A 23,018-nucleotide genomic window follows, 5' to 3' on the forward strand; every position below is an offset into this window, starting at 1 on the left:
GCTATGCAGGGCAAACGAGTCCCATCTAAAAATTATCCAACTTTATACTTTTGTTGAACCACTTATGTATATCGATTCCTAGCTGTTATTTACCAGGTCATTTTGAAAGGGCGAAATATGACAGCTTCTGCACAGGAGCTTGGCGTTCCGGAAGACTGGTCCGAGAAATATGCTTGTTCGCTTAGTATTTTGGTTTAGAGGGAAACGGCGTCAGTTACGAAGAGTTGAAATTGTTGTTGAACGAATGTAACAATAAAGGAATAGTTTGAATAATAGCACTTTATCTAAAACATAGATTACGCATAGGAAATGCTGGTCTGGCTTTCTGGTACATACATGGCCTAGCCATGTTCCTGCTGAAAGATATCTTCGCAATGTAACGTTGGCAACAGCAAGAATTAGGCCCAGTTTGAAGCATAAAAATGTCCTTTCCACTTGATCTAACGATAACTGGAAAGCCAACCCCAAGGACAAATGAAAGGCCTGGAAGCGGAAGAAAGCCTCAGAGGCCATTGAGTGCTAACAGAGCAAGAAGCACAAAGTCAAACATTTTTGGAGACTACGAAGATGACAGGAAAGTAGAGAAAACTGAAAGAAGGCCTACTGCAAGGGTTAAATCAGCACCATCACACAAAACAAAAGATGTCAAGTCACCATATGACTCCCTAAAAGGGGTAAGATTTGTTTGTTTCGAACATAATTATTTAAAATTGCAAATGTTTTTTAACCCGTAAATTATAACGCAGATGATAATGCTCGAATATTTTCTTTGGTTGACAAGCACTTTAAAAAACCTCCCCCTTTATATGCTGCCTGTTAAAGAAGAAAGTTTATTTAGTTGTAAATAAAGATGGCTGGATGCATAGCAGTCTTTGAAAACTCATGCAGTTTAGCCATCTTAAACTTGGTGTCCTTTTCTTACTTTGTCTGGATCTAACCCTTGTGATATTTCATGTAGCATCATTCCTCACAGATCTATGCCTGTATGTCTGCAGATCCTATTAGAACTAGCTTCTAACTGCCCTTCTTTCTTCCCTAAAGCTTGTAAATCTTGGCATGCCAAACCCTGTTTTTGCTTCCCAGAATAACCTGAAGAGGCAATTTTTCTCTGCATACAGTACAATTTATAAGACAACCATTTCAAAGAACTTTCCTTTCACGGTTGTTGGTATTTTCTTGTCACACAAGATTCAAGACATCTTTTTTCAGCATTTAACACTGACTGGACCTTCCGATCTACTCCTATATCTATTGTCTCATAAATTTGAAGAATTTTGTTACTTCTTGCAGGGGCTACCCTTAGACAACTACACCAATGTATCTCTTATGATTCTTTTATTCCTCTTCTCCCCAGAGCTTCTGTTTTGATTTTTCTTCCAGTCCTTTATTTGTTTGAAGACATATAACTAGTTGTCAAAATTCGTATATGTAATTAAAGTACTTTTTAACTTCCTAAGTTAGAATATCTGCAATCATTATTAAACGTAACGGTCTAAGAGCCAACTTTTGGTGAAACCATGGTTTCTATGTATTTTGGTTAAAAACACTGAATGCCTGCACAGTTGCCTTTTTTAGCATGTACTAAACGTTTTCACAACAAGGACAAACTGAATATTAAATAGCTTTTAATGCATTTAGCATTTAGCAAAATGCCTTCTATTTTGATAAGATCTCTTGGTTTTTGTAAAATCATAGTATTTGTATGAACCAAGATAACTAACCATTTGTTTAAAATCATTTATTTAACTTCACCTTTGATTATTAAAGTTTCATATACTTGCAGGCCTCTGTTATCTCTAAATCAGAGCTTGAGGCAGTCAAGTCAATCACAAGCACTGAAGACAATGAGGTAATTAGTTTTTCTGGCCTTATTAACTCTGAATAGAGTATGTTTGATGCTTACCTTCCCAATATTTAGCTTGGCAAATTTGGCTAGAAACCTAGTACTCATCAAAGCAGGCTTACGAAATTCAACCTGCACCCTTGGAAAATGATCTCAGATTTCAAAGATAGATGAAGGCATTAATTTGCTGATAAACCAACAATGATATTGATTAGATGGTAAAAATTATAGCAACATTGGAGTAAAGTAGGATACAACACATCTGAACTCTTTCCAGATTTGTTCCTGGCACTTTATTTTTGAAAATTGGTACAAACCAATACCAATTGGTTTCATGTCAAGAAAGACCCTTTCTAAGGAAGGTTTGAATTTGTCACTGTCCAGCCAGCCAAGCATTCACTAAGATTTGTCGGAATCTGAAGCCTTACATGAAGTAGTTAGCTTTCTGCCATTATCATTTCCCTAGCTGTGTCATTTGAAGAACTATAAAACTCACTTTAGCCCCCCACCCTATTAAGCCACCCTTTCCTAGAAGTATCTTGAAATAGATCCTTTCTCCTTGTAGAGCTTCCCCATATCTCATATGAAAATCTTCCTAATTAAAATCTCAAATCTTCTTTTCTAATACACCCCTTGTTTAGAATCACCGAATCAAGCCCTTTAGGGTTTATTAGGGATGTTATGGTATCTTTTTATGTAATATTCCTTTTTTAGGACAAAAGAGCTCAGATAAGGCACCCTGCACCTGAAGGGTATGAAATGGTTTTTTCATAAGTTCTCTACTATACCTGTAATTAAATTTTCTTGTCTCTATAGAAAGTAGAAGCACCTTTGTTGTAGCTGTTGCTCACCCATCAAGCTTTTCTCTCTAAACTTTTTTGGCACTTTCTGCACCCCATGTACCTTCTTGGTTGCTTTGATGTAGTTAACCTGATTTTCTTGGTTACTGTATGCATATTATTGTATTTATGTTTTGTTTCATTATTTCAAAGATTCTTTATCAAATTCTTCAAATTTTAAACAATTTTTCTAGTGTTCCAAAGCTTCAACTTGGAAATCTTATTGATAAGGATAACAGGGTAAGATGTTATTCTGGCTTTTTTGCAATTTGTTTTTCTTCATGTAATTATGTACTTGATCAGCCTTTAAGCTTTTTATTGTTAAAAAGTTGGTTCACATTGAGGTGTTATCTCTTGTTTTTAAACAGATAAGATGAAATATATCATCTAAACGATTTGAGACTACAAATCTTGCCATACCATGATGTACAGTTTGAAGTACAGTTTGATTTACAAATCATTATCATCAATCCATTATTAATACAAATTATCCTGCAACTTTTGAAATTTTCTTACTGCTTCAATTCTAATATTTCACCAGCTTCAGAAACCTGTTGACGATTACAAACCTTCAATTGCAACACCAAATTCAGCCTCCAGTGTTGAGTAAGTGATCTTTATGCTCACGAAAAAGTTATTCTTTTTTACTCTTTTGTGTGTATGATACATTAGAATTTGTTAGTCTGCAAAATTTAATAACATTGAATATGACGCAGTGTCATGTGCAGTTTCCCTCTCTTTTTGTATGCTTTTTATAACAAGTACCATTGACAGCTGCTAAGCATTAAATTTGTAGTTTAGATTCAATTACACACAATTTCTCTAGATTAACCAATTGGAAAAATTTGATACTTATTTGCTACTGTACAAATTATTTTGTACTACTTCTAAAGGCTTGTTTAACCAGCAGATTGGCCTTCAAATAAATCAACTGATTATAGCAAAACACAAGTATAGAAAGAGCTGTAAATACATTGATATGTAAGCAGGGTAATTCTAAGTGGTTTATTTGTATTTGCTACTCAGTGCCTGGTTATCGACCTGTAACCCAGATTGGCTTCATCCAGATCTCTTATCTTGCAAAGCTATAAGTTTCCAATTGTTTATATTTATCTAAGGATTTTTTGTAGTTGGGGAACTCCACTCAACAGCCGAAGACCCCCATCTGGAAAGAAGCCAAAGGGTGGTGGTTGGCAGGTTAGAATTGTAAACTTTAACATCTAAAGTGCAGTCCTTAATAGTTTCTGAAATATCGAATTTTTTTAAACAGGCTAGAATACCTTTATAACTCTCTGGTAAAAGTCGTGCTTGAAGAAGTAATCACGCACCAAGAACACTTAATTGTCGAAAGATGATTGTAGACTGTTGATAAAAAATTTGATGATAGTTAAATCCTTGAAAAATAGAATCTATATGCAGAAGAAGGTTATTAAAGACCTATCAACTTTATCCATGAAATAGTGGCAAAAGTCTGCATGAAAATGAAGCCTTGTAGACAGTAAGCAAAAGCAATTCAATTTAGTGGTTGCAATGCGAGGAGATGTGGCTTTGATAAAATGTACTTTTTGAATGGATTAATTTTTAACCTCAGTGTTCAGTGGTTCCTCAGAATAGCTATGTTGTAAAAACAGAGTTGTTATACGAGAGATTGTCGAGTACATAGGCCTCTCCAAAGTTTTTCCTTCTTATGGGACTGTGGAATCCGAATCATTGCGTAAACCCATTGGTTTTTAGATGCATTCGTCCGTTAAATAGGATCAAATTTATAACAATAATACGCATTTGGTAGTTGACAAAATATCTTGCCCAATTGACTTTGCTTAGAAAGCTACACTTACAGACTATTTTATGTATCTCGATTCCAAGCCATCTTTGTCCTCCAGTGATTTCTGTGTGTGTGCCTTTCTTTTCAGGTTAATCAATCAAGACCCGTAAAACCCATCTCTACTCCAAAACCTAAGAAGCACGACGATGTTCCAAGCTTAGACTTGCAACTTTCTAAGAGCAATGAGGGGTTAAAAGAGCTAACAAAGGTTTTGTTCGAAGATTGTACACATTTTTTATATTTGCATAGCTTGGGAACTGTTAAACAACGTATTCAGAAAGTCACTCTAGTCATTGTTGTACTCGGTCGTTATTTTTATTTGTTACTGCCACCGAAGATAGGTTTTAGGACACCGGGAAGTTTAACCTTTGAAAAAGGGGCAAATGTTTTTGATATTGCTGATATTCTCAGTTCTACGGAAGTTACAGTTGAATCTCGTTATGTCGCACCTTTAAGAGGGTAAGGGAATGGTCCGACTTGGCGAATGTCCGACTTATCCGGGGTTCTACTTTGAACTTGAAAAAGGTAGGAATACCCAATGGGAATCGAAAGTCAAGCTGAGTTTGTGAAAGCCCTTGTGATACGGGGTACAATTTTTGACTTGTGATACGGTGTAATGCAGTAATATGAAATAGGAATTAAAAATCAGTGTGACTAAGGTCTGAATTATCCGGGTACGACCTAACCAGTTTCAACATCGCATTATATTATTAAACACATTCTAGAAATCAGCTGGAGTCGATTACTATAGACTATTAGATCTAACAGTAGTTTCTGTGAAGAGCCATTTTATTCCCTTTATCCCCTTTTTCGTTAGTGTTTTTTCAGTCTCGGGTCAATCATCGTTTCGTTTCTTCACTGAAAAAGGTAGCAAGAATGGTGCACGAAGATTTGAAGATCGAGTATATGGGTGCCCCAAAGAAAGTTCAAGCAGCTCATGACGTAAGCACTATTTTTTGCGATCCTCAAAATAGATAAAAAACATTTCTTGATTACAGCGTTCTTATTTTTCGACTTGCTTAACCGACAGTAACCGACAGTAACCGACAGTAAGATGTTTCTGTTTGCTTCCGGTTAGAATCTGTAATCTGATTTGTGTTTCTCTTCAATCGTGGGTGTCTTGCAATGCAGCAAATATTATGAGGCATACATCGCATCATTTGTTGCTTGGTTTTTTTAATAGGTTGTGCTGTCGCGGCTGATATTACACCTTATAATGTTTTACATTCTAGGAAGAAAAAGTGCTGGAAAACCAGTTTGGAAACTTGTATGTACAAATTATGTCTGTCCTATAGTTTCATAAATGCCGTGAGTTCTCGATTTAGCCTCTCCCTCCTGGTAGCTTTTTTGAATCACGATGAATCACAGAGGAACTTTTTTCACGTTTCAATGCCCAGCGAAGAGTTCTATAGTGAGTCTAATTGTTGTGGTAATTATTTGAAAATTGCCATAAGAGTAGCTCCTTTTCAAACCATTTTTCAAGTTCACTTTGAGAAATGTTGACTATAAAGTCATTGTGAAAATGTTTTGTTAGTTTTTGTTTTTTCATTCCCCGTTGATTTTAGGATTCATTAACGAAAAAATGGTGTAGAATAGGCCATTTTGGTGTAAACTTATTAGCAATATTCGCTTGCAGCAAGGGCTAATTTGGCAGGGCCGTATTTGAGGGAGAGAATTCAAAAAAATTTATTTTTTCGGCTGGAGGTATTTTTTGAGGGGATGGAGGTACTCCCTGTTAAAGTCCTTCATGAAAATTTTAGAGGCTAAAAGCCCTTGACGATGTAAATTCGAGTTAACAAACAAAATTATCTTATTATGACAAATAGAGCATCTTTTTGTAAACAAAACCTATTACCCTTTATAGCATTATAATTATCATCACTTTAACTCGGCATGCTCTGCAATCATCAACGTAAGACCCATATGTATTGTGTCATATCAACAAATTAAACACAAAGCACCTATAGGATAGTGCCCTCTTCAAAGGTCAAAAAACTTCAGAGATTGTCATAATGCATTTTTGCGTGAATAGGTAGTCGCTTGGAAGCAAGAGCTATGGCTTCTAGCTTTTACCAGTTTGAAATCTGTTTATTGATCAGTGTTATTTTGACGTCTTTTTTTAGAGAGCTAGAAGATGATGAGAGGCAACCTGAGAATGACACCAAGAATGCTGCCATTGATTTAGTAAGTCCTTTCAGTTACATGTTTTTATCAAAGCAACATCTTATTGCTGTTTTTCTACTTATATTGCCCTTTCTACGTATTATCATAAAACGATTAAAATAGCTGTGACTTGTACCACATAGGCTATATTTTTTGCATGAATATTTTTTGTCATTGGTATATGTTTTTAACCAAAAATCTAAATTCTTCAGAGATGGCTCAAGAGTAGGGGCTCGCCCGGGATCATTTCTAGGAAAGAACTCTTGATTTTAAGAATGTGTACCTCGTTTTATTGTTCTTGTTTCATTTTAATAAGCATCAGTTCAAAATTGGAAACTACTTCATTTATTGAATGAAAATACGACCTAGAACGCTGTTGAAATAACAGATAAAGTTACATGACTTCTTTCCCAGCCTTGATTATTTTTCCACTAGAGTTATATATAAGAGTAAGCAAAAACTCTGTGTAGCAAATGCTAACTGAATTTCCTATCCCGCTGACGTGTCTTGTCCAGAAAAACCTATATTCATGGAGAAAACGACTCTGAGAAAATCTGAATTTCTTTTTTACTTCCACCCCCTCAATAATTTTTCACAATTTTAATCCAACAGTGTTTTATAAAACGTATAATAAATAAAGTTGTTTTTTTTAATGTCATATTATTGGTTTTTTGTTCTAGTCTAAATTCATGACTCCTAGTTGCAAAGCTCCACAACCTTTAAAAACTAACAGGTCTGACACGACACATTATGTTTTTAATTGACATTCCCTTCACTACAAGTCCTTGATAATGGTTGAAAATTTGACATTTGTAAATTTGTTTTGTAGAACAAGCTTGGAGAAAGCAGAAAGAAACATTTTGTCGAAGAAACTTTGCTCGTTGACCAACTTTCAAGGTAAGCAGAGCTCTACGTGCATTTTGGCTCGCATTTTGGAGCTTTGGCTCGCCAGTATGGGGTAGAATTGATTGATATGTTTATTGGGTGCGGTTCATATTCCAGCATTAGTGTTTTTATTGCGTTTCTTTTACTCAGACATGATACCAGACAGTTTCTTTTACTCAAACAATCAGAAAATGGGGTGCTTTTTTTCTATTAGTTAATCTATTAAGGGAGCCTCTCCTTAAGAAATTCCCCTTTGATTTATACAATTTTCTATCAATTTTCTATCAATTTTATTTATTTATTTATTTTTTTATTTATTTATTTATTTATTTATTTATTTATTTATTTATTTATTTATTTATTTATTTATTTATTTATTTATTTATTTATTTGTTTATTTATTTATTTATTCATTTATTTATTTATTTATTTATTAATAGCAATTTTCTGTTTCTCATCTTTTGCAATCTTGTTATAAAATCTTCGTTAATTGTTGCATATTAAATGACTTTTGTATTACATGTAGTGGAATTGTGGAATTAAATTAAATGATAAAATAAGTGAAAAACTATTTGGGCAATGTATTTATTATTTAAGCTTTGTTTTCCGAAAGAGTACAGAGAAAAAAACGCGAAAAAGCTAGAGAATGTAAGGTTTTATGTGCTGTCAGAATAAAAAGAAATAAATTGTTGTCAGTCATCACGAAAGGCGATAGAAAAAGAGTGCATTGGCGGGGAATCGAACCCCGGTCTCCCGCGTGGCAGGCGAGAATTCTACCACTGAACCACCAATGCGCTGATACCTAAAGCGACAATTTCGCCGACTTATATTTGATTTCCTAGACCACTGATGTGCAATATTATAAATATATATTGAGAATAAACTGAATTAAAGATTAAAGAAAATATACTAAATTCTTCTACATTTTTGTTCTTTATATCACAATTTAGATATAAAATCTGCTCATGAAGGTTTTATTAATCACGTAAACATTGTAGGAAACGAAACATGCTAGCACAATTAAAGTCATTCCTCAAATCTTGAATGTCCTGAAAGCCTGATAGTCGCACTTGTCTTGTAAAAAGCTCAGAAAGATAGATAAAATGTCAAATTTTCGATGAATCGCGAGTATAACTACCACTCTTATTTGATTCTTAAATTTCACCGATTTTGAACCTCGATATGTTTAATAGAATTTTTCGTATGAGAAAGTCTGCAATGATTCAGAACAGAACACATTTCACAAGAAATAGAAATTTACGCGAATTTAATACATCACCAATTTGAAATAGGTACAGAAACGGAAAGAGAACTAGATGATAGTAATGGCCCAATGGAAAATTTATCTCATCAGTAGAAGCTTCATCGGAAGAGCTCGGGAACAGAATATTGGAATTGAATAGGGCACACCGAAATCATTCGATCAAGCTCTCACGAATACTATATTAAATGTTATTTTTAAGAATATACACAAAGTAATGCAAAAGTACAGAGATACGAAAATAATCTTCATGTTGTACTTTTGCCTGTTTGACCCCTTCCCTCGGAAGTTTTTGCCCCAAATCCGTAATTTGCTCCACATCTGTGCCCCAGTCATCGAATTTTGAATAATTCCCTAAAAGATTTGTAGTTTGAATAAGCCCACCTCCATTACACTGGCTGTCATCTTGATAAAAATTCAAGTAAGATCATTTAAAGAGCCATTTTAATAAATTTTTGTTTGCTGCTGAATAGGGGGTTGCTCTCGCCCCGATTTATTTGTACGAGTACATTTAATTTGAACATTTTGCGTATTTTGTCTCAGATCAGCAATATCAGCAAAGCCATTTACTCCAAACACACCAGATCCATTGGATTCGAGGCAGAAACGACACAGAGATCTCTTCTCTTCGAGGTAAATTAAATACACTCTTCTTTTTATAAGAACAATTTTAAAAGAACACGTGCCTCAAAATTGGTCAAAAGTTAAGAACAAATTAAGAACAAGCTGAGGCTGAGACAAGCTGAATATTCAAATTTGTCAGCAAATTAAGGCTGTCTCACTCACTTTGTTGGCAAATGAGGCCTGAACACCTCCTTAGAGCGAAAAAGCTAGCAATAGCACTGCTTACACCCTATTAGATTAAGAAAATATTAAGAACAATCCAGCCTCAGATTTTCGAAAAAATTAAGAACAGTCAGCCTGAACTTAAATTTACTGGTTCTTATAAAAAAAGAGCGTATGCTACTGATTGAGTTTTTTCCATTTTTTGTGCTGTGTCCCCCAATTGGCTTCTAGCTAAATTTATTGCCAAAATTGATATTGTTTTATCAATTGGTTGATTTGTAGAAGCTAGATAATAAACTAGGATGTTGATGTAAAACTAGTCCAGTCCAATCCAGTCCAGTCCAGTCCAGTCCAGTCCAGTCTAGTCTAGTGTAGTCTAGTGTAGTCTAGTGTAGTCTAGTGTAGTCTAGTCTAGTCCAGTCCAGTCCAGTCCAGTCCAGTCCAGTCCAGTCCAGTCCAGTCCAGTCCAGTCCAGTCCAGTCCAGTCCAGTCCAGTCCAGTCCAGTCCAGTCCAGTCCAGTCCAGTCCAGTCCAGTCCAGTCCAGTCCAGTCCAGTCCAGTCCAGTCCAGTCCAGTCCAGTCCAGTCCAGTCCAGTCCAGTCCAGTCCAGTCCATAAAATAGGGTGGTTCTCTCTTTGAAAATTACATTGCTGTTGAATCAGTCAAGGCCCAGGAGACATTGTTGTGCACATGAGTTAGGAGTCTATGGATATTGCACAGTATACCTTATAGTGGCATCGTGCAATCATCCCATTAAGTAATCATTAATCTTGAATGACTCATACCACTGGTCAAATCTTCACGAGCCAATTTTTTTATAGGTTTTCGAGGACGCTGCTCTATCAGTCGCATGCTCCACTTTCAGACATGTAAAACAAAATGCATAAAAATTCTGTTAAGCCAGCGTATGTTTTGGAACAAGACAGTTTTGAATCAATTTAGAGTCAAGTTTCTCAAAGCCTTTGTCTTTCGGTATCTCAATTTGGATTTTTCTCTTCTAGCTCTCCAATCACTGGACCAAGCTCAGACAGTTCTCTATTAAAAAGATTACGATTCGGAGCAAGAATTTTAACCAGGTAATTCGAGCAGTATTTTTTCATTCTTAAATTAAAAAAATCACTTATCTGACTTAACCTTTGTATTAAAGGGTAAGGCCTGTAGTCTTCAGAAACCCAGATGCTAGGACAGCATCCTGTTGGTCCTCCAGCTTTGTATAATTGAGTTTGTTTTGTTTTAACCAATCATAGCTCCTGATGCTTATTACAAGATACTGATTGGTTAAAAGATAACCAATCAAATCCTGCTCCTGGTACATTCAATGTGGATTACGAGTAATGTATCCTTGAGACCAATAACTTTTTTCAAAGTTTAATTTACCTTTGAAGCTTAACAGCTATCATCTAAGAGCTGCATTTTTCTTTTGATCTTCAAAGAAATGGCCACGATGCTCACCGAGAGATCAATGGATTCTTTTTCCCTAACGACGGAACAATTACAATGTACGAATTTAGACAATTTGGCACAAGGTTGGTACATTTTTCTACACAGGGATTTCATTCAACAACTTCTCAATAATTGGATCATTTTTGGGTCAGCCTCTTGCCTATTTTTTCCAAAGATTTTGTTGTAGAAATTTTTGTCGTAGAACCATATTTAAATATAATTTGTGGTAAGAACATTTTAGCATCCTCATGGTACTCGTCACCTTTAGTACTCGCCACCTCAGTGTTTTCTCAGTCCTTGCTCTAGCAAACCAACCCATTATTTTGATGCATTAAATTTCAAATTATTATCATCAACGTGTATTGAAATCCAGTTGCAAAGAAAGCTCTGAACTACCCGAATAAGATAATTGATATTCGCTTGATATTTTGTATGAAAGTGTCAATTCTTCAGCAAAATAGTTGTTTTTGACTAAGTCCTTAAAGAATTCCCAATGTCCACTGCAGGTTGGCATTACGCCTTTTGTGATGTATTTTTATAATTTTTGACAACGAAGTCTGTTTGTTTCGTTTCATTTTTTTTCAAGCAATTCAATTGTTACATTGATTGTCTAAATACATTTTGTAAGATATATTGAGTTGCTTGGGGTACTTGAGAATCATTCAAATGAACTTTCGAGTCATTTACCCCTTGCTTACTCTATATAGGTAAGTCTGATAGAATTAGAATTTTATAATGAAGTTTAATGTTTGTTTGATTTTGTTTAAGGTCAAATGCCCTGCCCTTCATTCAGCGAGGATCTTACAATCACATCAAAGGACCGAGAAAAGGGAGACAGTTTACATTGCTTGATATTCAGCCAGTAAGAATTTTTTATTTTTCATCTTTGGCTCTTGCCACTTAAAGATATTTCAGTTTATTATTCTACAGAAAGAAACAGTTTTGTCTTCTAGACAGTACTCCATGAATAAGTAAATTGTCCCTTCCTAGCACAAGTGGTCGGTTGGTGTCCCAAACTTTCCTTTTCAGAATCTTTGAGAACACGTATGAGCCACGAGTTTAGCTCGATCCCACTTTCGTATTTGTCTACGATTTTGACAATGTTTTCCACCGAAAATTTACCCAATATTTGAAAATGTTTGAAATGTTTTTGGTCGCTTATTTTTAAGTGGAATTTGGAGGCCCTCGTCATCATTTCCTTGAATTGCTGTTCTAACTTATGAATGTTTTCCCACCTTTGGGATTTAATTTAATTTGGTATAAGTTCTTTATTTTTGGCAGCAAATCAGTGGCTGTTTTTCAAGGGATATGGCAAAACCTATGTACAATAAGTATTGTAAAAAAGGAATAATATGTTAAATTATAATAAATGAATTTATGTTTATCTTCTGAAAAGTTATCTTAATAAGCTACCGCGATGCTTATCTAAAATCAGATTAATTTTTTGTTTTTGAACTGATCATAATTTCCTGGTGCTACCTGTATTTTCAGGGCCGTGATCTACAGTTTCGTACAGAAAATCAAGCGTCGCTTCCGGATTCTTTGAAAGGAAAGCCGATTATTGCATTTAGAATTACCGAAGTGGACGGTACCGCCAAAGAAAAGCTATTGTGAGTTTCATTTGTAATTCTTCTCTTTTATGCAAACGATAGATGATTACTGGTAGAGGCAGTGATTGAAAAAATACCTGTTAATTGCCAAAACCAGGTATGAAAACACTCTTGGGTACAAACGGTTTTCTTTTGAAAAACAGACATAGCATCTTCTCTCTCCTAGAAATTGTTTGGGGAAGAATCCGCTACTAAAAGACATTTTTGACCAACATATAAGCAAAGGAAATCATATGAAGATATTTTTATCATAATGGAGAAGGGGTGTCATGTGTTAAGGTTAATCTAGTTTTTCGTTCTAAGAATTTTTGGCTGTGCTTTCAGATGGGACATCTTTGATATTCGTTTAACCGTGACATTTGCTAAGTTGAACAAATTTTTTTATTTTCCCTGGAGGTCTTTTTTCACGCGAGTATACTGTAGTTATCATTTGCTTCATTATAGATATAACATTTGGGATTTTATTTTTACAATATAAGTTGGTTTATAAAATTGCAGGTTTGATGGTTGCAGAACGCCACAGGAGCGTTCTGAGCGTGAATCTTGGATTGACAGCTACGAGTCTGCGGAGGAGAAACAGCGAAAGGAGATCTTGATAGCACTTAGAGGTAAGTAGTGTATTGTTGTATCATGTTCACTAGAGCCAAAAGAATATTGTTGTGCGCGCGGTGACCAGCCGTGGGGAGCCCAGTGAGAACAAAGGAAACTTAAGGACCTCATCCAATCCCTGCCTTGTTTTCACTGTTTATCTGAGAAGAGGTGTCACATGTTTTCTGGATTTTGCCTGGAGAAGAGATGGACACTGTTCTGGGCCCTTTGCGTCTTGTCCCATTCCAGCTTCGATCAATATCCTTGCATTGTTCTTGTACTAATCAGTTTCTGCTAAACCATCTTTTAATAACATATTTTCCCGGTTGCCTAGAATTTGCCGTATTTACATTAACTTCCATTGAATCTCATGATTATTCAAGGGTCAGATTCAAAAGCTGTTGACGGAAACCACTGTCGACGCTATTGGCAAATTCTTCTCAAAATCATATTAAAGATCCTATCTTTTTTTGGAATTTTTCGTGTTATCTGTCCTATTGTTTTTGTATTGCGTATTGCAACTGATGAACTCTCCAAAGTATGTACCCAAACCAAATATGCCTACGTGATAATTAGAAGCTGCATTTTTTCAAAAGGTTAAGGTTCTATGATTGATAAACCGATGGAACCAAAATTATAGCTTTGGAGTTTGTGTGTCATACTGTTTAGGATATAACCAGAATGGTTTCTTTGCATAACCGGTAGAACATGAACCATCTGATGTGGATTTCGTTGATTATATCGCCAGTATTACGATTTATAATCGCCTAATGTCATATGGGTCATTATTTAAAGGTTATGCGAATGTCTCAGAATCCCCGTATTAGTTAAGGACTTAAGTGGTAGATTTTCAGAACTTTTGGTCGAAAGTTACCATCAGCTTGGCATATTTTTGATTGAGAGCCTTCTCTAATAGCCAAAAATATTAATTGCAATTTTATTTGCTGTTACAACAATGAAAACTGTAAAATCAAATCAACCGTCGTCAGTAACTAGTCAATTAAAAAAATTTCAAGAACATATCCAGGTATTGGGTATGGAAATTACTGTTTGATATGTTCGTCATTAAGTACTCGATAGTATAGGCAGTGCTGTACACGCTTTTTATTTACAGAGCAGTGCGGTTGTAATTTGCGGTTCCCAGTTTCACGCTTATATGATGATCTGGAAAATATCTTTGTTCGTTTTTTCAAGGGTCGATTCAAAAGAAACTGAAAAAGCGCGCAGTAAAAACCGTTGTGAATCTTGGAAAGCACTTCAGAAAAATGAACAAATCTGGTGACGGTGCTCTTGACAAAGATGTGCTTATAGCAGCTTTGCATGAGTTTAGAATTGAAGTTCCTGAGGAGGTGTGCCTTGTTTATACATTCTTGTTCAAATAATGAGCTTAATTCAATAATAACATAGAATATAACAATAATTTACATCATTTGCTGCATAAAAATGTTCTTATCGGGCCTGTTTTAACACTGTTTAAGCAACCTTCATTTATTCATACCTGTTATCTCGCTTTCATAGTCAGTTTGATCTCTTCTGACGTTTCAAATCATTAATAATAACATAAAACTTAAGATGGTTCACATGGCTCGATAACTCTGAGTACTTCTATATGTTCAAAAGCTTTCTAGTTTATTCAGTTCATTATTGATCATGCATCGTGTACTTTACAGCTTCAGTATCAATAGATAATAAATTGTTATTTCTTCCTGCTTTCCAAAAAGGTATGTTTTTCATCCGAATCGAAATTTTCTCAAACATTTTATGTCGAATTTTGGAATTTTTCTTTACCTGCAGTGTCTTGATATTATTTGGCAAACAGTGGACACAAATGAGCAGGGAAAAGTTGATTATGGTGAATTTGTGAGAAAATTTCTGGGAGATATGAACGAGTATCGGAAAATGCTTGTTAGGAAGGTGAGATGATTTGCTTAAGTTTTCGTGATTTCGCTATCAGCATAGTTCAATAGTGTGTCGGAATGTTAATCATAAGGTAAAGAATATTAGGAATTTTTTGAAATGTTAAGTGAAAATGCTTTGTTTAATATTTTCTTCTTTAGAAACCTTTATTGTAGCATTTTGTTTTTGGAAATAGGGCATTGGTGATGCAACCACCCTTGATAGCATAATCCCATTATTAACCCATTAGACATTTTTGTTCCTTTATCTACAGGCATTTGCTCGACTAGATACATCTAAAAATGGCTGGACAGCAAAAGATAATCTGAAGAGATTTTTCAATGCAAGAAAACACCCCAGAGTCGTGTCAGGTGAGCCAGAGGCTCCTTAAAAGCCATGATGTATTTTTAACTGGCATTCATAATAGCTAGACTGTGAAGACATCAGCCAAAAAATTTATGATGAACTCGGATGGGAATCGCTAAACCACCGACGATGGAGTAGACGCCTTGTTTCTTTCTTTAAAATTATCAATAACTTGACACCAGACTTCACTGATAATTTGATACAAATTGATAAATTTTCACGGTTTTTTCATTTCCTGTTATATGCATCAATACTTATGTCGATGCACCGATCTTTTATCTGGTCTTTTTCTCATAATTTGCAAGACCAAGTTAACGAAAGGACTTTCTCCTTAACCACTGATATTGATTTTATTCAAGCTATGCTGTTTTATGTTTTGGACGTATATTTGTTCCTGCTTTACTTTTATATCGATTTGTTCTGTAGTTACATTCTTCTCCATACGTCAGAAGATGGCCTAATTTCACGACGTTTGTTTTTGCAGGGGAGTTATCTGAGCAAATAGTAATAAATGAATTTTTTTCGAATTTCGAAGAAACAGAAAAGAAAGGAGAGGTATCCTATTCGGTAAGTTTAATTCCTACTAATTCGTATCTTTACAGACGTTTGATTATTGTATGAGATTCATCAGTTTAAAATCAGTTTGAGAGGTTTTACTTGCCTTTCTCATCAGGCTTTTAACAAATCTTGATAGCATAAGGATGTGTGTTTCTGGGTGTATGGTGTATGTATACGGATGTGAGTCTAATGTAAGTTGTCAGGATGTGCGACAATCAGGGCTTCAGCGGTATAGGGATTTCTAGCCTGCGTACAAACTTTACTTTCCGTTGCGAAAGAGAGCCAGGGTTCTCCTAAGCAACGGAAAGTAAAGTCTGCACGCAGGCTGAGGGATTTTTTAGCTTTTTTAAGTATTCGGATTATATTAGTTATTGATTCCCTGGCTCAGTCATACCCTTTTCCTGCATTACCGGGTGCAGCTACCCCCCCCCCCCCCATGAACTTTAACGATAAATTTAATTCGCCTTGTAGTTGCCTTATTTGTTTTTTGCCATAAAATTTCCCATGAAATTATTTTGATGTATCTCAACATAGACTATTTTTAGGCATTCAGTCCCTTCTAAGAGAGAGCTAGCGTACGCCTTTCCTCAAAAGTCTTAAGGGTACCCTAATATTTATCTTGACAATTCAATATGTAATTTTTATTATGTTGGTAAACAAATTAAAACTGTGCTGGATGTATTAAAAAAAATTTAAAGTTTTACAAATGTTTTTAAAGAGTTTCATACTAAACTCATTCATAAGCTAATACCTTCACTGTTGTCTGATATACTTTTAATTTAGATCTTTTATTGTTGTTTGTACGAAGTCAAAATAAAAAATATCTTAGTAAAGAAGCCTAAGCAGCTTTTTGCTCGCACCATTACCCAAGATATTCTACCATAGAATTCTAAACGTGGAATGTACTTGTCTCTGAAAGTAACAACATGTTTATATCTATATTTAACGAGATAAAGAGCGCGATTCAGAAGTAAAAAATGTTTATCCAGTCAAGAAGGAACTAAAATCTAATGGTTTGTCTTAAATGTGAATGCTCGGTCTCTTTGTTTCTAAGGTGTAGTCTACGAAGACCCAGTAAAATTTGTAAGTTACTTACAGTGGTTAAAAGCAATTAATTCAGCCGGCGGAATTACTTGTAGTCCAAAAGGTATGAGGGGATCTACCAAGTCTGTTGAAGCCTAGAGTTGAAGCAGACCTGTAGACGTTAAGAGTCATATCTGAAAGGTTCACAAAGCTTTATTTTCCCCATATTTACCAAATGATTTCATTTCAGGAATTCGAGGATTATTATGAAGGACTAAGCATACAAGTTGACACCGACGAAGAATTTACCGCCATAATGCGAAGCAGTTGGGGGGTATGACATTTAATGATTGACCCTATTAAAAGATAAGCATGGAGATTACGTCATTCGTCCCAGACCTTCATATATAATAAATCAGTTTAGATATTCGTTATCAACTTCAGAACCTGTGCTTAAGAGCTTCGAATCTATGATCGTCGATTGTCTTGTAGCGTCTTCAGTCATCAGAGCCTTATCTCATTAGAGTCATCAGAGACGACAGTTTTCGTACTATAAAAATTTGCAAAACAGCCTTATGTGAGGTGATATAAGTATCACTTTAGTATTGCAATCATTTTCCCATCAAAACTTAGGAGACATGCTTCTTTGATAACCTCATCTTAGTATCGGTGGAACGAAATTCGGTCACTTCAGTTGCGTGCCATTGGGTATTCTCTTAAGGTATAACAGAGGTATAACACATCTATTATTTTGCCCCTGCCTCAGCTTATCATGTTGTCATGCTATCTTCGCAAATGTGTAGGAATCAAAGCTAAGGAAGTTTCTTGATGAATTATATACTATTGCAATTTAATTTTTGTTTAATTAGAAATCCCTCATTGGCATTATTTCAATTGATTTTCTCCTGCAAATCTTCGTTTACTGCATTTTCGAAATTTTGGGATTCAAATTTGTTGTTAAGAATCATATATATTCTGTTTGCTGGCATTTTTACCAGGGTTGGCGCTAGGGGGCTTTAGCCTTCCCTCAGAAGTCAAAAGAACAGACTCAGGAACAAGCCCCTTCCATGGCCTCGTATGAGGCAGATACTTAAATCAGTCAGCCCCTCTTTCAGATCAGTCAGCCCCTTTTCCAAATCTCAGTCAGCCCCCTAGTCAAAAATTTCCTAAGCTATTCGTACTTCTTAAATTATTCGATTAAATATTTGTTCCTATCATAGCGCACTGTAGTTGTCTGTCATCGATTTTATTACCCAACACTTCAAATCACCCATTATCAATGGATTTTTACGGTATTCTCGCAAAGATTCGCGTATGTTTCTGAACGTTCCAGTTTCTGACTTGCATGCACGAGTGGGATGGCGATAAAGAGAGGCATGTGTATATCATTTCCTTTTAACGTAATTGGTGAAGTATTATCGGGGATAAATGTCGAATACATTACGGTGTTAATTAATGGTAGACAAGGCCAAGTTGAATTAAGCTCATGTGTTGACTCTAATGCCCCTTTCATTCTTGGACTAATTTGAGACCTTATTAAAATTCACAAAATATCTCGAGATTGCTAGAAACCAGGGCTGGAAGTTTTGTCAGGGGGCGATATTGGAGCCCTTCACGGTGTTCTTCGTGATATTTTTGGGTTCTAGTGCCTTTCAGTTGCTCTTAGCTGTTCTTCTCTTTCATCTTTTTACATTTCCATGTTCTCGTTGCATTAAACTTAACTTTTTCTCTCCACCGAGCCATTCAGATGGTTCTCATCGCGATTTTTCCTGAATTCAGTACTGTTATCTCGAACAATATCCGCAATTTGATGAAATCTCTTTCCTGCCTGTAAGCGGCGATCATTTCATGTTGAATGTATTTTGCCAGTTTCCATCAGTATTTTCATTATTCATGAGCTGAAGTTCCTCGATTTAATTTTATTGAATGAAAGGATTTGATTGCAGTTTTCTTTAGCCACCAAATACTTGAAAAAGGACAGCTGTTTGCATATTGTACTTGGGAAAATAGCTTTTTCAGGGGTCGCGTTCAAGCCAAATTGAGTTCTGAATCCAATGCCTAAATATGGTAGGGTGTTTTCCCTTTTCATCTGCCTTGCAAGATTATTTGCAGGGTGATTAGAAAGTGATAAAGAATGTTTTGTGAAACGCGATATTGAAACGCAAAAAAATGTCTCATAATTCTGACCCCTTTCTGACCCTCTTTACCTATGTAATACTTAAAAGGGGTATTTAATACCCTTGGTTAGCAAGAAAATTGGGGGCCATGGCCCTCCAGCCCCCTGTGGTGTGTGCCCTGAGATATGGTTTTATAGACATAAACGATAGCAATGGTCTCAAAGGGGGGCTTCTCTCCCACTAAGACGTGGCATGTCTACATGAAAGTTTATAGGGATTAGCCCATAGCAACTTCTTAGATTGACTTTTCATTTGCCATCATTAGAAGCTGATAGCCCAAACATTCATGTAAATGGACTTATTTAAATCAATGTATATACATCTGTTTGAGATGTTTGAATGAAAAACGACAAATAATCATGAAAGTGATTTTAATACAATGTTCTAATTTACATCTGATAGTTTCAAACTTTCGTCTCTAAAGAATTTTTAATCGGATGAGATGTGAAAAGTTTTATACAACATACAATTGACAGTACAAGAAATACAACCAATATAATTCTTGAAAGACATTGCAACATTACTAGTGTAAAAAGTGCTTACAAATCTATGCTTTGATATTGTTTGGGAGTTTTTATTTTGATAGGGAAGATATGAAACATTAAGTGGGTAGGCAAATGGTTTTCAAGTCAAAATTTGAAGGAAATAGCAAGTAGCTTCTTACATGAAGCATTCCATTCTTTTCTGCACAAAGAACAAATTTGCAAGAGGGCCTACTCACATTTCCAAGTAGAAAATTAAATTGGTAAAAATTCTTACTCCAGGTTTCAAGAAAAGTTTTTTAAAAAGTTACATAAATGGCATTGAGATGGAAAGATCTCCAATGAAAAATAAGTATTCTTACATATCTTAGGTACCATTTTTTCAAATTATTTTGGCATTTGAATTTGCCACCTATCCAAGCTTATGAACTTGTGTTGGTCTTCCTGAATGGATTTGGTTTTTACATTAATCTCACGAGCCTATTACAGGTGAATGGATATTGATTGATAAAGTTTTGTGCACTGATATTATATAATCCTATAAAGATTTCACTCAAAATTATATCTCATGATTTCTTTTTGCACACCTACATACAGAGTAATCCTCTAACTTAAATTGATTCATAATATAATTTCTCTATAAACGATTCTACATAAAGAGCAAAGGAACAAAAAAGAAAGATTATCTACAAATGTTTGACCCAGGATCTCTAAGCTGCTTTGTTTTAAAGTAATTAAAAAGACTTAAAAACACAGAGCTTCAAGTCAAAAAATTGTTGTTGGATTCTCATGGAAATTTATAAATCATATCTCCCATGTTTTTGAAAACATAAATGGCATATCTGTCAAATTTTATGTAAAATTAAAACATTTGCAAACATGCAAACAACAATTTTCTATACAGCTTTAATAAAAATATGGGAAATTTTGTTTTACAGATTCTGGTTATAGATTTTGAAGCAGGGTTTTTTTTGTATGGAGATTGAGTTCACAAATGCTATTTAGATGTCAATATTGCTATCGCATAATATAATAAATCAGTCTAAAGCTCTTTTGATCAACCAAAATTAACTCTCTTAATTCCATTGAGCTACGATTTGTGAATAATCTACAAATGATAGCAATATAAAACAGATTTGTCTATGCAAAAATAAATTAATGAATAATAGCGACTCATGCTAAAAGTCCAATCAGCAAAAAATCTGTATAATTCTACCATTTGGAAATTAAAAAATTAATTCATAACAGTTCAATTAAAGACTAAAACTATATTGTCATAGATAATGGTATGCAACAGCCTTTGGCAAAATTTCAAATTGATTTTAGATTATTTTCATCAACAAAGGGGATTGTGCTGGTCTATACTACAGAAAGAATTTGGGTCTTGAAAGTATCAGGTCTTAAAGATGGATAAAATTTACTCATGCACAAATGCTATTTTGTGTCTGAGCCCTTGACATAGGCTGCATCTTGCTAACCATTCCATTTATTGTTCATTAACCTTCAAGAATGATAAAATATTATGATAAATAACTCAACAATCAAGCAGTCCACAAAGCTAAATTCAACTGCAATATTGTCTTTTTTCAACAAGAGTTTACCATAGCTACTGTATACCCATGTCATTTAATGCAAGTTCCTAATAAATATTAAACTACTGGAAACTATATCTTACTATCTATGTACCATTGACATAATAATCTATAGGAACTTTCCATTTCATTGGTTTTTCAAAATCTAAGGTAGATTTAATAGGGCACTTACTTTCATCATTTGGGTTTCAGAAGGAAACTTTAACTTAAATGTAATATAGCACTGATAAAGATGCAGACAGTGATTAAAAGGCAGACAGTTTATGGTATTTTTTTCTGCACAATGTTTGCAAGTCTGGTGCAGACTAAGAATCATAGACAAGTCTGCAGAGTAAGGCAAATGAAGGCACAAGGTCAGTCTAATGCTACAATCTGATATCTGAAATTGCACCATGTGGAAAACTTATGCTTGCATGCCACATTTTTGATAGAAGGATGTTTCAATTGGGAAAATGAGCCTGAGGTGACTAAGCAGATGTCAAGGCTTCTTTACTCTGCAGACTAGACCATTGAGTGTCATATGGCTTTTTATGACATGAAACATAACAAATACTGCCAAATTTCTTAGGCATAAACATAGCAGAAGTAGTCTGGGTGATTTTGACTGATTGACGCAAGCTTATTGTCTAGATGTCCAAAGACAGACCTTTAACAAAGACCGCCTGGAAGTAACCACAATCTTCTATTGTTTTCTGAGTTCAATCTTGAAAGGAATTTTAACAATGTGTTTATCCTGTTACAAAATGCGTTTTCCATTATAAGACTTTAACAGACATCTTCCACTGCAGCCAACCATATTTATAATATACAATTTACAGTGAAAGAATGTGGAATCTGGTAGACTTTATCCTTAAAAAAGACTTCTGACGATTCAGTAAATGAACAGTTTAAATCATCCTAGTATTAACACCATCTACCAGGTTTTCTCCTGTGACACTCAAATTATCATCAGTACTTTCCGACCTACGAAATCTCTTTCTGATAACTTTGAATATGCCGTCCGGAAGGCGCGAATACCATGCTCCACAACTTAGAGACCAAGTATGTCGCATCCGATCTTTAAACTGTAATTCGTTTGATCTGCCGCAATGCTCTATAACGAGCCTTGGTATCTCCCCATTTTGTCGCTTTTCAAAGTAAAACCGTACGCAAGAACCTGTGAGTTTGGAACCTTGCATTGAGTACTCAGCACCATAAACATCGGTAACGTGTTGGGCCTCCCAATACTTAATGCATTTCCATCGACTGATTTCCAAGTTTTCTGGAGACATGTTTATGTCTGGAGCACTCTCTTCGATCCATGAATTTATTTTTGCAACACCCTCTTCTCTGTCTGCCAAACTAGGATCAATTTCTAATATGGACCCGATAACAGTATCCAGATCTGGCTCGATGTCTTCGATATCTTTCGTGTTTGCGTGGTAGCGTGCATATGATGCCTCCCGCTCGAAACAAAGACAATTTCCCATTTGTCAATAGTATATATAATTCGCTAATAACTAAATTTGTAGACCATCACTTAAAACCTACTACTTTTCTTTGACAAACTTACGATTTCTAGACACCATTTCAAGCAACAAAACACCGTTACTACGCCATGTTTTCGTCCATACAATTTACACTTGAATACGCGTTTTGGGGTCTGGATCGAGAATGATCTTTCAACATCTTGTTTTGCATG

At 35.2% G+C, this 23,018-nt stretch overlaps 2 protein-coding genes and 1 non-coding gene across 3 annotated transcripts; 1 reads left to right on the forward strand and 2 right to left on the reverse strand.

Annotated features, from left to right (window-relative positions):
* Positions 1-196: 196 nt before the first annotated feature.
* Positions 197-21,623, forward strand: LOC135681900 (calcyphosin-2). The gene is made up of 22 exons (XM_065196546.2): positions 197-674; positions 1,784-1,849; positions 2,558-2,595; positions 2,877-2,922; positions 3,224-3,288; positions 3,813-3,879; positions 4,596-4,715; positions 5,375-5,449; positions 5,740-5,774; positions 6,631-6,691; positions 7,500-7,567; positions 9,360-9,449; positions 10,604-10,678; positions 11,036-11,128; positions 11,814-11,907; positions 12,537-12,655; positions 13,154-13,263; positions 14,438-14,592; positions 15,038-15,157; positions 15,414-15,510; positions 15,990-16,072; positions 17,337-21,623. Exons 1-22 carry the CDS (start codon positions 423-425, stop codon positions 17,424-17,426), a joined length of 2,019 nt encoding a protein of 672 aa, XP_065052618.2. The 5' UTR covers positions 197-422; the 3' UTR covers positions 17,427-21,623.
* On the reverse strand, positions 8,279-8,349 carry Trnag-gcc (transfer RNA glycine (anticodon GCC)). The gene has a single exon. It is a non-coding gene; the product is annotated as a tRNA-Gly (tRNA).
* LOC148958169 (uncharacterized) lies at positions 19,618-22,961 on the reverse strand. The gene has a single exon (XM_089113495.1). It carries the CDS (start codon positions 22,804-22,806, stop codon positions 22,225-22,227), a length of 582 nt encoding a protein of 193 aa, XP_088969621.1. The 5' UTR covers positions 22,807-22,961; the 3' UTR covers positions 19,618-22,224.
* Positions 22,962-23,018: the final 57 nt, after the last annotated feature.

Source organism: Rhopilema esculentum, chromosome 17 (genome assembly GCF_057945365.1).
Source record: "Rhopilema esculentum isolate cy_ngs chromosome 17, ASM5794536v1, whole genome shotgun sequence".
Classification (NCBI taxonomy): domain Eukaryota; kingdom Metazoa; phylum Cnidaria; class Scyphozoa; order Rhizostomeae; family Rhizostomatidae; genus Rhopilema; species Rhopilema esculentum.